General features: G+C 42.1%; 1 protein-coding gene across 1 annotated transcript in view; it reads right to left on the minus strand.

Annotated features, from left to right (window-relative positions):
• pik3cb (phosphatidylinositol-4,5-bisphosphate 3-kinase, catalytic subunit beta) overlaps positions 1–17943 on the minus strand; it is a 48599-nt gene that overhangs the window by 20624 nt on the left and 10032 nt on the right. Inside the window, exons 2-4 of the mRNA XM_026191528.2 lie at positions 16436–16512; positions 4704–4899; positions 1019–1247 (exon numbers count right to left, since the gene is read on the minus strand). Coding sequence (XP_026047313.1) covers positions 1019–1247; positions 4704–4862 — 388 coding nt within the window. The 5' untranslated portion in view covers positions 4863–4899; positions 16436–16512. The remainder of the gene's footprint in view (positions 1–1018; positions 1248–4703; positions 4900–16435; positions 16513–17943) is intronic.

Consider the following 17943-nt stretch of genomic DNA (forward strand, 5'->3'; position numbering starts at 1 on the left):
TGTGTGTGCGTGTGTGTGTGTCTGTGTGTGCGTGTGTGTGTGTGTGTGTGCGCGTGTGTGTGTGTTGACCTTCTAGACAAGCCTGTGAGGTTCCCTTTGAAACACCGCTTTACTCTTTCAAAAGCCTTTAAGAGATCAGGTCAGACCAAAGTGGAGTCGGGGGGGGGGGAGAGAATATCAATATCACCTGAGTCTTGATCAATTACACTCAGAGCCTCTTCTCTTCTTCTTTGAAGAACAAAGGACTTCCAATTCGTAATCTCTTGGTTGGAAGAATGCTGAATGTGTGTCTGTTTAATAATCCAATGGGGCTACACTACTTCCCTTTCATTACTGATTAACCTCTCTGTTATTCTCTTCAGTAGTCACGGCATCGTTTTGCCTTTAAAATCTCTGAAAAGACTTTCCACTATACTTTACCTGCAGCCCGCTGTAATGCGTTTACGCCTGCTTTCAGGAATCACTCCCGAAACTCAACGTTACTGTGCCTTCTTTCATGTATGATAAACAAACTGAGTGTTGATCATGACGCAAGGTTTTCACCTTGCTTCAAGACTTAACACCGCTTTTCCTCCAAATAGTTAATCACCTCAGAGGACTGGGCTGTTATACGGTAGTGACAGAGCCCCTGTGTTCTTTGAAAAGGCCCAATCTTCAGAGAAAATGCAAAGTGACATGTGATGGAAGGCATGTCAGGAACACGTCCAGTCAAACATCACGCTTCTCTATCAGTTAGTGATAGAAGCCATCTGCACAGGAGCCTTGGGTCTGAATGCATGGGAGAGCGTGCTGAGTGGGAGAGCTGCTTAGCATACTGGAGGAGGTGCTAACGGCTTGTTGTGAGGTAGGAAAGATTTACAGTCCCATTTACCAGCTCTTAAGTGCTTTTCTTTATTGGAAATGTCAAACACGGAGAATAAAGGAATCTATCCGGAGCGGAGGAACGCATGTGAGAGATCTTGTGTGATAATGTACTGCTTCAAACCGAGGTAGAGTCTTAAAAGCGATGCTGCATTACCCTTGCCGATGAGCACGCCGATCTTGGAGTCCAACAGGCGCTCTGCTCGACCACAGTTGCGCATCACCAGCTTGAGAACGGGCAGGAAGGGGCGAACGTCGCACAACCGACGCGTTTCGTCCTCCAGCTCTTCGTGTACGGCTGCCTGGTTGACACACTCGAACATGTGGCTCTCCATTTCGCCGAGTGCAGGAAACAGTGGGAAGCTCTGAGCCTGCTTCCATAAGAGCTAGAAGGGAGAAGAACAAATATGTTCCACTAAGGTATTTTTGCCCCACACAAAAAAAAAAAAAAAAAAAAAAAAAAAAAAAAAAAAATCACACGGCGAGTTTTATTGTAGCCATTAGCCCATATTAAATAAATCTTACATAAAATGAGCAACTGTAATAAACATCACATTTTATTTGACAGTTTCATAAAACAAGGCTGAGAGCATTTTCAAGAATGAGAAATGGACGTGACTCATATCTTTACAACACAGTTTCTGGGTGAGGCAATCAGAGTACGACTCCCCTGCCTGCCAGCCCCTGGTGGTACACTTCATGCCCCTTTGCCCCCCACAGCCTGATCACAGGATGGGTGTCAAAGAGCGAGTCTTTTTGTGAGGAAAAAGGGATGCATTCTGGCAAAACAGAACAAGCCTCCTCTCTCCTCTCCACAAACACTCAAAACATTTCCCACAGTTACTTTCTCTGAACTGCTTTTGTGAGCAAGTGATCTCAACATGTGACAAATGGAAAACAAAGAGTTTCAAATGATAACTCATTTCCCAGAATCACTGTAAAACATTTTGGGGAGCTCGGCTGTAGTCTGAAACATGAATGGAGGCTTGTGAATGAAAGAAGCAGTCATTCACAAGCCCACTGCTGGCCATATGATCACTAATAAAGAGTTTTGTACAGACGGTCTGAAAGCCTGCAAAAAGTTAAAGAATATTCTACCCTTTAGCTAAACTAACAGCCTCTGGCCTTTCACAAACACGGCTTCTGTTTGATTCACAGGTTTATGTACTTTTTAAAATGCAAACACGTCCGTGTATGGGTTTATACCAGTGTGCAAGGACGCAGACCTCAGTGGGGAAGAAAAAAAAATTTCAGAGAGAAATCAGGACTTGCGGTCAATGAATAGCAGACACTCTGTACACACAGCAACAACCCACCTCCTCAGGCTTTAAATGGTGCCCTTTTTGGGGAAATAATGACTTTGTGTTTCAGTGCAGCACATGTTTGTTTTACACCAGAATTATAAAAATAAAAATTCTGTGCAATCCAATAAACAGCCCTGTACTGAGAGCAATAAATGCTACCTTTGCAGAAGCTGGTACATCTTAGGACTGAGCATCTGTGTTCTCATACAGTCAGTCATTACAGAAGGAATCTGATTGTGCTGTGAATGAGGGCCACACGCACACAAACACCTACGCTGACAACAAATGCCTCAAAGTTATTTTCTTAGAGTTGTGAACCTCATCACGTCTGTGACTTCTGACCTCCACTCACATACAGTGGGGCAAAAAAGTATTTAGTCAGCCACAGATTGTGCAAGTTCCCCCACTTAAAATGATGACAGAGGTCAGTGATTTGCACCAGAGGTACACTTCAACTGTGAGAGACAGAATGTGAAAAGAAAATCCATGAATTCACATGGTAGGATTTGTAAAGAATTTATTCGTAAATTAGGGTGGAAAATAAGTATTTGGTCACCTCAAACAAGGAAAATCTCTGGCTCTCACAGACCTGTAACGTCTTCTGTAAGAAGCTTTTCTGTCCCCCACTCGTTACCTGTATGAATGGCACCTGTTTGAACTCATCATCTGTATAAAAGACACCTGTCCACAGCCTCAAACAGTCAGACTCCAAACTCCGCCATGGCCAAGACCAAAGAGCTTTCGAAGGACACCAGGAAAAGTATTGTAGACCTGCACCAGACTGGGAAGAGTGAATCTACAATAGGCAAGCAGCTTGGTGTGAAAAAATCAACTGTGGGAGCAATCATCAGAAAATGGAAGACATACAAGACCACTGATAATCTCCCTCGATCTGGGGCTCCACGCAAGATCTCATCCCGTGGGGTCAAAATGATCATGAGAACGGTGAGCAAAGATCCCAGAACCACACGGGGGGACCTGGTGAATGACCTGCAGAGAGCTGGGACCAAAGTAACAAAGGTCACCATCAGTAACACACTACAACGGCAGGGAATCACATCCCGCAGTGCCAGACGTGTTCCGCTGCTGAAGCCAGTGCATGTCCAGGCCCGTCTGAAGTTTGCCAGAGAGCACATGGATGATACAGCAGAGGATTGGGAGAATGTCATGTGGTCAGACGAAACCAAAGTAGAACTTTTTGGTATAAACTCAACTCGTCGTGTTTGGAGGAAGAAGAATACTGAGTTGCATCCCAAGAACACCATACCTACTGTGAAGCATGGGGGTGGAAACATCATGCTATGGGGCTGTTTTTCTGCCAAGGGGACAGGACGACTGATCCGTGTTAAGGACAGAATGAATGGGGCCATGTATCGTGAGATTTTGAGCCAAAACCTCCTTCCATCAGTGAGAACTTTGAAGATGAAACGAGGCTGGGTCTTCCAACATGACAATGATCCAAAACACACCGCCCGGGCAACAAAGGAGTGGCTCCGTAAGAAGCATTTGAAAGTCCTGGAGTGGCCTAGCCAGTCTCCAGACCTCAACCCCATAGAAAATCTGTGGCGGGAGTTGAAAGTCCGTGTTGCTCGGCGACAGCCCCAAAACATCACTGCTCTCGAGAAGATCTGCATGGAGGAATGGGCCAAAATACCAGCTACTGTGTGTGCAAACCTGGTAAAGACCTATAGTAAACGTTTGACCTCTGTTATTGCCAACAAAGGTTATGTTACAAAGTATTGAGTTGTATTTTTGTTATTGACCAAATACTTATTTTCCACCCTGATTTACGAATAAATTCTTTACAAATCCTACCATGTGGATTCATGGATTTTTTTTTTTTTCACATTCTGTCTCTCACAGTTGAAGTGTACCTCTGGTACAAATTACTGACCTCTGTCATCATTTTAGGTGGGGGAACTTGTACAATCGGTGGCTGACTAAATACTTTTTTGCCCCACTGTATGGCCTCATCACCTATAAGCTGACATCACAAGCCATTTGCAAACAGAAAAACACTCTGCCAGCCACAACAATCACCTCTGTCAAAACAGGCATTGGATAATGTCTGACTGACCAGCTGTCTGAATGTTGGGCTGCAGCCTCTGTTTTCCCTTAATGTGACAGCAAGCCTACAGGCATGCAGGAACAACTACACAATAAGCAAAAGAAGTCCTCAAAGTAGGTTCCCAGTTGAATTTTATATGAACTGATTAAGTATTTAGACTAGAATAATCCTTTAATTGTCCCACAAGGGGAAATTTGGTTGTATCCACAGCAAAACAAAAACAAAAACCATATACAAACAGAACAGGACACAGAACAGAAACACTTTTTACATATTTACATCATGGACAATAATTACCAAAGCAGAGTACAGTACAGTTAAAATTAGAGTACAGATAGTGTGCAAACAGAGCAGGATACTGAAAGAGGTTTAAATAGTTGAGGTGTAATATTAACACTGGTCAAAACAAAAACTTTAAATAACCTTGTTGTTTAGGAAACCTGTGCAGTCACCAACCCAGTGACACTCACCAGTTTGATGTGCTGAATTGTAGCCTCGCGTGGAACGTCCATCTGGATATAAATACCAGTGGGAAGCAAAAAGTCCACAGTGATCTGGTCCGGAGCGTGTCCGGCCAGAGGTGAGTGTGCCGCCCATATGTCCAGGAGGTCTGTCATGGCGGGAGGCATGGCAAGAGGAAGTTAACACCACCTCAACCATAAGGACCTGGAGAGACAAACAAATTGTACACTTAAGTTCATTGTTGCTATTCTACTGTAAAAAGCAAACAAAAACAACTAACAGATGCCAAATAATGAGCAATTCCCCACCTAACCCAGAATAAGCTCGACTAACTTAAGAGACAAGCTGACAGCATTTTCAAACTGATGTAAGAGATTTGAATATGGTCAAAAGGAGATGTTTAAAGCTTTTCAAGAATAAAAGATGTACACGCATTAAACTTGTACTGCATTTCAACAACCCAGCAAACAGTTGTCACAAGTTTAAACTTTCATTTGTACAAAAAACCCCAAAACTGCTTCTTAGACTCCAAACACAATCCAGCCTCACCAAACAACAACACCAACTTTTTAAATCAGAGTTCCAGACACAACAACACACACACACAGTGCCATTTTTATGCTCATACATTCATTAGCGAGAAGTTGACAGGCGCAGATGATTCAGTGTCACTGTGTCCCTGTGACGGAAGCGCTGTGCTGAGTCCAGTGGGAAGCCGCTGCTTTAATTTGGAGGAGGGCCAGAGTGCAGAAGAATGCCCACTAAGCAAACAGAAAAGTTCAGCCTGCCTTCCCCTCATCTGACAATCTGGTGCCTCCGGAACAAACCACACATAAAATGAAAACACTGGCAACGGGGTTCTGCATGCATAGGAATGCACACAAATATGAATCATGTATACAGACATTTACTGAATATGTCGGTAGACTCAGAGGCTGGTGCCAAAGTGAAAGCGAGCATGGTGAGGCTATTTTTGTAACAGTTCATTACTGGCAGATGCAAAAGTCTCCAAGCCATGTAATCGACACATACTATGCATATAGTCAATTCAAAGACAGGCGGACAAACTCATGCACCCACCCAGTTTACCTCGTAAAGTTCCATACAGATGGCATAAGTGAGTTTCCATCTTCTAGTGTTAAAAAAAAAAAAAAACAAAACAGGAAAAAAAAAAAATCCACAATCTGGTTTCCATTTGGGCCTTTGCCTCAACCACAGCTGCACATCGCACCACTTCCACCTGCATTCTCATTACGTTGTCCTCGAGTGGCCCGGGACATTAACTCTTCCTCCAGGCCACAGGGCCATCTCCATTCCAGCTCGATCAGCCCATTAAAAACAACAGCTCTGATTGCCTCTAATGGCCTTTCTCCTCTATGTTAAGTGCTCATGCAAGCCATATATGAGCAACCATTTCAGCACGTGTCTGAGTGTGGTGCAATATCTGCGGTGCATTTGGAGCCACGATCCCAGCCATTTAACATGATCAACCATGCAAATGGAATCAGCCTCGTGCGTGTTTCTGTATGCTCTGGAACTATAGACTATTGCCTTGACCAAGAAAACAAAACAAAACACCCAGATACTGCAGACAGTGTGTGCTCGTGTTGCTCTGTGTTCTCACACGACAAACAGAAAACCACAAGTAGCCACTGAGACTAACAGTCACAGGTCAGACAATGGCAAACTTGTTATGCCACAAAGGTGCGCAGTTACAAACACGAGTAACTTGACACCATGTCTGTCTGAAACACTGACAGCACAGCACCATGTTATCAGGGATGGATGAACGAGTGCATGTGCAAGCTCATCTACGCATGTAACATCCCTCTCTCTAATTATATGCTTCAAAAATGACACTTTCACAGCAGACAGCTTGAATACAGTCTCATCCTGCTGTGATGCAGACACACTCAGCCGCTTTCGCTCTCACATACCACACACACAGGTGAGCAGGGTTATTGAGGATGTGGTGGCAGTCAGCCAGAGGTCTGCTGCTAGGTCAGGTTTCAGCGGGAGGATCAGAGAAGAACAAGCGGCTTTGCAAGCTCAGTTAAAGAAAGAGCGTTTCATGTGGCAACAAACAGAGAAGCCTGAAGGGGCACATCCAGTTGGCCTGAAGTTGGCTAAGTAAACAACGCATCACGATGTTAGCCTCCATTCCCAAACTCCACAGGCAAACTCTGATGACTCCTGATGGTTGGAGGCGCAGAAATATGATCCTACTTGGATGTCCTTCGTTTTCTGTGCAATATGAGGACGATTATTAGGCAACACTTTCAAAAAACAAAGCACAAATGGATATTTCTTGTCTAACATTTCTTTATTTTGGAATTAACCTCTCACAAATGTAACAAAACAAAAAAGAAAACAAAAGAAATTGCCTGGGAAGAACACAGCTACAGTCTATTCACATCCCAGAATCCTTTAGTCTTTTGATCAGACAGCTGCCAATGCACTGGGAACAGGGTTTGTGGGTAAATCAAAGGAGACCAGTAAAAGAAGAGAAGTAATTCCTTTGTTACGATTTTATTTTTTTTTTTTTATTTAATTAACAAAAAGGTAACGGAGAACCCTGACTAACAACTTTTGATATTTAGCAGACACCACAACCAAGCCAAGTAATCACAGAGTTCACACCACAGAAGAAACAAAGTGAACCTTTGCTTCCTCTGAACTAGTCTGAATGTTGTGATGGCTTTCATGCCCAGATGCATTTAACAGTAACACTGGTATTACTCAGCACTCCCTTTCTAAAGCTCTCTCTGTTTAACAGTAAGAAGCCTGTGAGGCTCTCTACAATGGAGTGAGTGTGTCTGTGCATCTCTGTGTACAAGTAATTAAAAAAAAGAAAAGGGGAGCAGGGCTTAAATAAATGGTGTCTGCGTAAAAGGTCACGCCTGGTGATTAAGGGTCCTGTGACACATTTTCCTTCACACTGTGCTAAAAATAAAGATTCACAAAGAGGATCTAGGACCTCTTCACCTCTCCACTCCAAACCACTGTCCTCCCATAAATGACTATACAGACAAATATATGCAAGACAGACGCTGCCTGAGTCAGCTTTTCCACTTCTGGGCATGCAGTGTGTACGCGTGTGTCCATGTGCGTACATTTGTCTGGATGTGGGCATGACTGTGCACAAGATTAAAAACAAGCTTCTTTAAAAACTAAAACAAAAAACCCCAACTATTAAACATCACTTTAGGCTTGGCAATTTTCTATAGATTTCATATATTTTATAAACTAAAGGGCACATTGATACATTGAAAAAGTGATTTGGTGCCATTTAAATGAGAGTCTATATATAGTTATAGTAAGCAAACAGCTTCAGCACTGATGCCAGCAGTGTACTTCTTGGTATACCGGTACTACTTTGCATATTAGCACCTGCACCACATTTCTTGTTTCAGTTTCAGCCACAAACCACAATGGCACAGAATGAAACTCAGCGTGAGAAGTTGTAGAATATAACAAAGATTATTCCCTCCACACAAACCATAGACAAAACATTCATATCACAGATAGCAAAAAAACCCCTGAAATTTGAATCAGCAGTGGGAGATAACCCATTTATTAAAAAGGAATGCCTTTATGTTTACTTAAAAAGCCAAAAAAAACAACAGGAAATGACTACCTCAGGTATTACAGACTGGTATGCTACCACAGAGGCAGGCATGAATCAACTGTTTTTCATAACTTTAACGCTTGCTTTGAATCAGCTACACAGTCTAGTCTGTGTGTAGGTTGACTGAAAAGCTGTTAAGCTCTGTAGTAGGAGTTTATCTGGCGGCTGTGTGGATAAGTGATCAGCTGAGGTGTGTAGCCCTGGCTGTGATTCACCCATGAAGTAGTAGTAGAAGTAGTACTACTGCTTACTGTCATTAGGAGTGGACATAGGTGGTGGCTGTAGACGGTAAACACACATTCAGGCATAACGGTCACTTCAACTGTGACACACTGTGACTGTGTCGGTGATTAGACATGTTTGTGTGCACAACTTTTCAGACATATTTCCACAGAAGTGACTGCCGAGCGATGCAGTGGTGTAATATTTTTAGGTATCGTGCCAAGAATGAGACTTACTTATAAACACTTCATCTTTAAAGCATTCAATTTCTAACAAAATCAACTTCCTTTCTTTTGTACCGAACACCTTCTTGTTCATTGTCCACATGACTCATCTGATGATATAAAACCAAATCATCTTCACAACATAGGAAACGAGCAGGGACCAGAAATGAAACCAACTCACCAGCAAAACAATATTCTCAGTCACAAGACGACATCCATACTGTATCCGGGAGAAAACATGAATGAAGTGAGCGTATCTTTAGGGTTGACATGAACAAACCACATCTGGTCAGCCAAGAGTGCGCCATGTGTCACTGGCTCCTGTGACACAATGGTATACACCCACTTCTTAAAGAGGAAATAATGACACCAGACAGGAAGTGAGTGACAAAAACAAAAAAAAACCCAGGGAAAAAAAAAAGTCCCAACTAGTCATTCATAAAAGCTGATGGACGCTGAATCACAGACTGGACAGGTTTTTTGTTGTTGTTTGAAAATCACTACAGAGCCAGTTTTTAAATAGGCATTTGCTGTGTAGTAGACTACCCAATATACAATACCTAGTATATGCAATGTACTATACAATATGCACAATAATACTTGCTTGTGCATAGAAAATCTGTCAAACACATGACAAGAGTGTCCACTCTGCCCACATGCGGCTCCATAGAAAGTAAATTAAGCAAATCCTTCCACATTATGTTCAAGAGTGATATCTTGGCCACCAATGAGGCCAAAACATCGCTGTTGAACATGGTATCACTTGCAATGCCTTATTCAAGGCTATATGAATAAATATTAGAGCCAAACAGTAGAGAAGCCAGAAAATGAGCATCACATCGCGATCACACCATCATCTTGTATAAACAGGTTATTACATCTTCACTGAGCCACTTTATGCCAAACTTTCTGATGCATTACAATAAAGACAATTACTAGTAAACCTGGAATCAATGTGACAGATGCTGCATCACCATTCATCCACCTTGACACTAATCATATCCAAGCCATTATGACACGGTTACATCACAGACAAGACACGAAACAACATGCAAAGCTCCATCTTCTTTAATATCCACGTCTGAGAAATCTCTTGTGACAACTGTGCACAACCACATCAAACTACATCCATCTGTGACATCATGACGTGCCACTCCACCAGATAAATTGTGACCGTGCAAGACTGCGTTTAGATGGTATCAAGTTTGAATGACAGCAAAAGGTCTAATATGCTCTCCTTGCATTCTATTTGTGTATCAGGAAGACCGGGTCATTAGCTGAGTGGAGGAGAAATGAAGCATGGCAGACAGAGCAATGGAAACATCCTTTTCCTGTGCACCACAGATTGCTTTTAGATCAATGCATAATTCTCCTCATATTCCTCTCCCAAAGGGAATGAGTAAGACCCCAGGGAATTTAACTCCATGTTCAGAATATAGCAGAAAGAACGGAATGAAGATTTGCCTTCTGATGTATGGACTTAACCAAGCTAAAAAAATAAAAATAAAATAAATAAATAAATAAAAAAAAATGCTCAAGCCTTAAGGGCTTTGAAGGGATTTCCAAGGTTTACAAGCAATATTGTAATCACTGTTTAAGTAACTGCATGGTAGGCTCTAGGTCCTGAGGTAGCAAAGCAGGCACAAAGCATGATGCTCCCTCCACCATGTTTCACAGTTATAAGGTTTTGGTGTGCAGTGATGAATTTCTTTTAGAGTGCATTTTTGTATCCCATGTGTCCACCACACAATGTCTGGGAAGTGCGCTCATAGAAACATGCTTGAATACTTTTTCTGAGACTCTTGTGGTACCCTTACATCTTTCCATTAAGACTTTTAGATTAGATTGTGCAGGATGACCATTCCTTAGGAGAAGGTCATCTCTGAGTTCATGAACACTCAGGTCTTTATAAGTGTTTTTAATCCTTGCTTTGGTTGGTGCATCATTATTAATGAGACCTGTGAAAGTCATCACAGTTTTGCTTGCTCTAACCAGAGACTTTATCAGTAACCCGATTTTGAGTGGAAGTATGGGTTGTAGAGATGATCTAGCCAAAACCCTTCCAATCTCATCCCCTTCATCAACTGGTACCTTTTAAAAGAGGACACATTTTATCCCAACTAGAACAAATATGTTCAATGAAAGTACAGCTGGTTCTCTTAGGTTAGGTTTGTCACGTTCAGCATGTCTGAGTGTAATAGAAGATGTACATTTGAATATTCATGTATGCAAGATGTAACTATATTATAACTCGCATACATGTAAAGATGCAACAAGCCTATGGGGTAACTATGCCGGGGGGAGAGTGGTTGTCTCATTATCACATGGTCTGTGGTACACACCCTAGTTTCTTGAGTCCACATAGCAAAATGTCCACCCCGATTCCACCAGTTGGTTTTCAGCAGTATACATATTGGTAGGTGCCCAACTGCCAGAGAACAATGAAAATACTTGTAATTATTAACATAATCATGCTTCAGTGGTGCAAGCCATCATATTGGGACAGTGGTGAATCACTGAGCATGTTTTCCACGAGAAGATAAAGTAGCAGAAGCAACAAAGTGTGGAGGGAGCAATGAATAAAGGAACAAATACGCGGTGCAGATCCAACAATTAGTCCTGTAACGCTGTTGATCCTTTCAAAATACCGACTGTGTTAAGTAATATTAAGCATTAAGCAATAATTACTACAAATGAAACCAGCATAGTGAAGATTTTGAAACGCTGAATAAGTGTTCACCTTTTTAGCTTCATCACAGTCTGTGTCTGTGAGGAGGCAGGTGACAGAATAGCGGGTGAGCTCGTCTGATGTGCAAGTGTGATGTCCCACAGAGCCTGATTCACTTCTCAGGCACGAGACAAATAAGGACAGACACAAGTTACGTACAGATATAAATACAAGCAGCGCCAGCACAGATCTCTGTGACTATACTGTCAGACTTCAGGGCTGAGAGCAAAAAAGAGGGAATGTTAAAGACTATTCAGGAGGGTCTGAGAAGCAGTCAGTTCTGAGATGGCTGGAAAAGAGAGGAGAAAAGATGATGAATTAAAAAGGGAAACAGGTGCAGTAGAAAATAAATGGGAATGTTAAGTTCATGAGTTCACTAAAACACTAAAAGACTCAAAAAAAAAAAAAAAAAAAAGGGGGGGGGGGGAGAGAGAGAGACAAAAACAAAAAACAGACCAATCCGTGATAGACAATGAGATAAAAAGAGATAAAAGGCAGAGATAAAATGCAAAATGTGACACAATGTGTGACTGTAGTGGGTGGACCAAACTGGGCCTGAAGTCCACAATAAGCCTCTGTTTTTGCCAAGTGTGTGCGCGCATGTTTGTATGTGTACGTGTGTGCCACCAAGGCCAGTCCCGTGCCCTGCACAAACACTGCCCTTGTGTTGCCCTTGCCCTGCCAGCTTGGCCTCGCAGACCAACAAACACATACTGAGCAGTAAAAAACACAGGCTGAAGGGGGGCATCGTCGTCACACAGTGCTAGCCATATTTTGCTGTGTGGGATGTGCAGCCTCAGGCGGCTTTCTCACACCTTCAGTAGCTTTCACACGCGCACACCGGGGTCATCAGCATATGTAAATAAATTGCTTTGTAAGAGATACTTTAAATACAACACCGGAAATCCAGCTTTCATGTGAGACATGCAAACAAACATACCCAAACATAGCTGGTGCTAACCATACCTTTGTTGAAAAGCTAAAGATCTATGCAAACTCTGAACACGACCACATACGACTATTCAAAGCAAGTTCTGATACTAACGCAAAAGGCAAAAGGAAGCCCTAGAGGGGAAATAAACCCCTATATACAGAGTTAGCCTTGCCCATCTAATTCTGTGAAAGAGGAAATGAAAAAAAAATTAATCGCAAGCATATCTAGACAAACTACTACACCTCTTGTCCCCTTCTCTTACAGAAAACTTTACACAGACAAAGTATACTCATGGAAAATGTTTAGGTTCTCTTCCTTAAATACACACGATGTCATTAAAACAGGAATCAAGTATGTTTTGAATACTTTATAGCAAGCTACTTCCTTATTTCTTTTCTTTAAACCAATTTGCATAACAGAAGCCTGAAAGTCTGACTTTCTTTGGAATCACCATCCATTAAATCATAGACGACATACTGGAGGTGGCCCGGCTAATTCTTCCCATTTTGTAGTTAGCTGTTCTACAAGCTGCTCTGTGAGGGTGACATAAGGATTAGCCTTTGTTCGATTTGACACAACAGCTTCTGTTTTTGAAAAGAACAGAGAAAGCTTTCCTCGGAAACTCTGACAAAGAGGAAACAATGAACAGCTATGATATGAGGGAGTGAGCATGTTGGCCACCTTATTTATATCACTTGGGATCAATTTATTCCTACTGATTACAACACTTACCTTCCTTGAAAGTACATCTTCTCACAGTTGCCACTGTAAATGAAATTCACATGGTCATGTCTCCACTTTATCCAATAAGGGCTTGGATTTAGTTTTAGATGTGTAGCCGTATACCCGAGATTTATTTATAAATCGTTATGCTGCTATGCATCTTCTGGACTAGCTATAGAAAATATAAGACAAGTGCTACCTCACACAGAATGAAACGCTCCAAACTTAAGCATTAAGGTGTCGATGCTGTAATTGCCGCCTGTGTTAATAAATATGGCAAATAAAAAAACAAAAAAAAAACAAAACAAAAAAACAAAAAACACACTAACCTCCCACTGCTTTTACAGCACCTGCATGTGGCTTTCTCTTATCTTACCCAGGATTCTTGTTTTGCGTCTCCCTCCACCCACAGACAGCTCCACCACAGCCCCCTGGGAAGGCCATTTGCTTCAGCTCTATTTATGACAGGCCAAATGTACAATCGTCGGGTCACTCTGTCTCACAGAATTCAATGAAACAACAAATTTATCGACAAAACAACACAGCTTACTGCGGTTCAGGTGACTGTCAGAAGAACAATTGACTGCAACAAGATCCTTTCACAGGGAAAAGCCCGAAAATAGACTTGAAGAAAACCCCAGCCTGTCACATAGCCTCCACAGGACTGCAGCAACTGATTATTTTGTGAAAACAGTGGAAAGAAATAGACAAATATAACACTAAGCTGCTGTGAAATGTAGCAGGGATGGCACACACAAACAGAGCTGAGTTTTCAGCACTCGTCTCCCAGCCATTTATCTCCCTCATAAACAAAGAGCCACACACTGGCAATGAATGAAACTCACACAAGCCTGGAAATGGAAGACATTTCTTGGCTCCAGCTATCATTTCACTGTAGAGGTGACTGGGTTGCTGGGAACACTTAGATCCGGTAAATGACACGCTGATGCCCGCCTCTTCAGTTTATGCATCCATCTGTTTGTCTGGGCGGCTCGACTCTACACTCGCTCATCTGCATCCTTTTTGGCGTCTATTAATACAGAACTCAAGCTAATGCTAACCAACCACACACACACACACACACACACACACACACACACACACACACACACACACACACACACACGTTGCGGTGACAGAAAACATCATGTAGCATGCGAGGGCACTGTGTCTTTCCACCCATCTATAATTAGATAAATACAGAAGTTCTCGTCCTATTGTCCAGATAAAAATCACACACACAAGTCTAATTATATGCAACCTCTGTAATACCACGGGGAGAAAGGTCAATGCCATAACGATAATGCCAAGCAAACACACTCCTAAGAATAAGCTTAAGGGCTGGGCTTCCTAGGATTGTGTGTTATAGGGTTATAGCCACACTGATGTTAATATTTGAAGCAAGAATGCGAACACTTGAGGTCATTTCTGTGAAAAACAAAAAGGTCAGCACAGACTGACCCTCAACTGACTTCTGATGAAACATGGAAACCCTCCAATACAGTCGTGTTAGTGGAAAGATATGGAGAAGGAACACAGCATGAGTAATTGGATTGAGCTATTTTTCCACATTTGAGTGGGAGTGAAGGATGAGGGGGAGGGGAGAAACGGAGTGCAGGTAGGAGGCGACCGTACCAATTACTGGTGATTACTGGCCACAGACACCAACCGTATGAAATGTGGTTATTAAGCAGACAGATGTCAAAACTGCACCTGTAAAGCCCTAGTTATGCAGTGCTGTGATTGAGAGGAGAAGGATGTTAACCCAGTGTTTACTCTGTCAGCATTCGCAGCTAGCACACATCATTGCACACCCGCAGATTTAGACTGTGTTTGTACCTGGGCTGTGTTCATATCCATACATGTGTACAACATGTGCGCTGCGAAAGGGGACACAAGCAGGCTTCATGAAGTGAATTACTAATTAAAACAGTTTTTGAATTGCTCTTCTGCAAATGTTTCATTTACCACATACTTAGAGCAAACAAATCCCTGCGAAAAAGTCAGATGCTTCTCCAGGGAGTCCAACCCTGTGGATGAACCCCACCACCACTTGAACTACAGCTGGGAGCTGTGTTCAAGTGCAGCCTGGTATAGAGGCACGTGAGCCAGTTATTCTCCTGCTTAGAGTGGCCTGCCAGTTCACAGTGGATCTCCAGAGCAGAAGGATGTCTGACCCTGGAATAAGATCGTATCCGAAGAAGCAGCTGCACAATTTCCAGGGCCACTATAACAGCCAGGGAACCAGGCAGTAGGGAGCAGACAAGATGGGAAGAGCCAAAATAAGACCAAGAGGACTTGAGAGGTTCACTAGTAAACTGAGAATTGTTCTGACAGATTGAAATTAGATTAAAAATGCTGAAACTATCTGCCACAGCTACTTATCAGGCAGTTAACAAACGTAGGCAACCTGCCTGTGTGTGAGAAACACTGTATTTTATTCCCATTTATCACCTGGACTAGCAAGCACCATCACAAATCTGCTGATTCTCAGTGGAGAACTTTTGAGAAGGCTGACTTTAGGACTAATTTCTGACCACTTATTTTAGACTTTTTGAAAGAAGTTTGTCAAACTGCTTCATCTCAGTCTACTTGTAAAAGGAAATGAAGGCATGAGCGAGGACAGAAACAAAACAGTCAGGGCTGGACTGATAAAATGAAACCACTAATGCTGAGTGCACTGCATGTCAGCAACTGTTAATTTTATATGCTGTTCATCAAATCATCATGTGTGTTCTTAAAAAAAAAGACTTACAGATCAGCTCACAGAGCCACCACTTCCTGCACTGAGGACAATATTACATAAACAGTCTCAAGCCTGGCTGAAGGTTGTACAGAAAGGAAATGACTGCCAAGGCCAGCGGCACCTTAAATGATTTTACAACATTAACGAAAGTCAAGTGAGAAGCAAAAGGGGGGGGGGGGCAGTAACACCACACCTAGCTGCAGTGACATGAAAATAAACAATGCACGACTTCGATTTTGTTGTACTGTCCAGACAAGATCCACAGTAATAAAGCCCAGAAAGGAGGATATAAAGGATCATAAACCAAAAGCAGTGAGTGTACCAAGATGGTGTAACACTGATCTCTAACAGGGAAGTAAGGTATGCTGGCTGGCTTCCACACATTCCCCGCCTGTCAGGACGAGGCCTACTCGCCCAGATTCCAGCTAAGACTGAGCGCTATTCCTCCTCTTCCACATGCACACAGCAGCAGAATCACAGGTAAAATAGGTCAAGGAATTACAAGATACAGCATGTTTACATGCACATGTATTACCAGTTTCCTGAAGTCACTTATTTCCTGTGGCTCAGCTCCTGGCTGGGGGGATCTGGATAGCTTCTGGGACACTGCATCTGATAAAGAAAAAGAACAAAGTGTCAGGGTGAGGGGAAAGCACTGAATGTTGTTACTCATTTCTGTAGTTGTTTCTGTGGACCGAGAAAGTAAAAAAATAAATAAATAAATAATTAATTTAAAAAAAAAAGATGTTTAGGTGATGGTAGATAAACAGGAAATATAAAAAGGGATTTAATACAGAAAAACGGAAACAGAACGAGACTGGTCCTGTAGGTGAGAAATTATACCATTAACAAGTCTGTCAACCTGGTGTTACCTCCATGGCCCAGCTGACCTGCAACGTGATATAAAACAGAAAAGGCTGAGCACTGAAACCAAAACTTCCTTACTGACCCTCTTAACTGTCCTTTTCTTACAATCCTTTCCTCTGCCGCCTCCATCTATGACAGGAATGTCAAACTCATTTAACACCCTGGTCCACTCACAGCCTACTTTGAGCTGAAGTGCCAGACAGGTGAAACTCCCCATCAGTCAATGTGAGGAAGTTATTTCACAGAGTAAATGTGTAGTTTAAGAAGGTTAATTTCAACAGTGTGTGTCGGTTTCTGTAAACAGACACACACTGTGAAATAAAAGCACTGTAAGCACGACTCTTTGGGCTTAAATTATAATAGATTATAAATTATAAAAGTTCTGGCATATCATTCCATTATTATTATTATTTTACTGCCAATCCACTGCACAAACTGATTTTTCTATATCAGTAAAAAAACAAAACAAAAAAACCCCATTTCTGTTATTTAACTGTTTCTATAAATAGCCATGAGGAGGAATTTATAACTGGGAAAAGCTGTAAAACCTATGAAAACATTTGTGGGCTGGGTTGGAGTCTTTTCTGGGCTGATTCTGGTCCCTAGTCCTTATGTTTGACACCCCTGTTCTATGACGACTGTCCCACTCCTCCAGGACCTGGGAGAATCAGGGCTCCCAGGTCCTCGAGGAGACAGTCTGACCAACAAGGCACACTGCCTGTCAAGAACAGTCATCCGGCAGGCATTTGTAACTTCTGGAGCAACAAGCACATGTGTTATCTTTTGAACACTATGACTGAAAAACAGCAGTGGATGACTCACCTCATTCTAAATATGTTTTATCAGTTTAAACAGGGGAAATTATTGTGAGTGGAAGGATAAGGTTTGATGCTTAAACAAAATATTGGTCAATATAATAAGATACATTTTATTTATCCCAAAAGATGGTAAATTAACAGAGTCAGTAAGCCCTTCAAGACGTAATCCGGAGTGTTACAAAATAAAAAATAAATTCAGTAAAATAAATAAAAAGCAGACTTATTAATTCTTTCCCCCTTTTTAAAATGGCAAAATATAGAAAACTCTGTGGTACCTCAAAACCTTCAAACAAGACTTCCTGACCTGACCTCTGTTTGTACTGTATATAACACCAAACGCAATTTCATTGTTCTTGAC

The sequence above is a fragment of the Astatotilapia calliptera genome, chromosome 14, assembly GCF_964374335.1.
Source record: "Astatotilapia calliptera chromosome 14, fAstCal68.1, whole genome shotgun sequence".
Classification (NCBI taxonomy): domain Eukaryota; kingdom Metazoa; phylum Chordata; class Actinopteri; order Cichliformes; family Cichlidae; genus Astatotilapia; species Astatotilapia calliptera.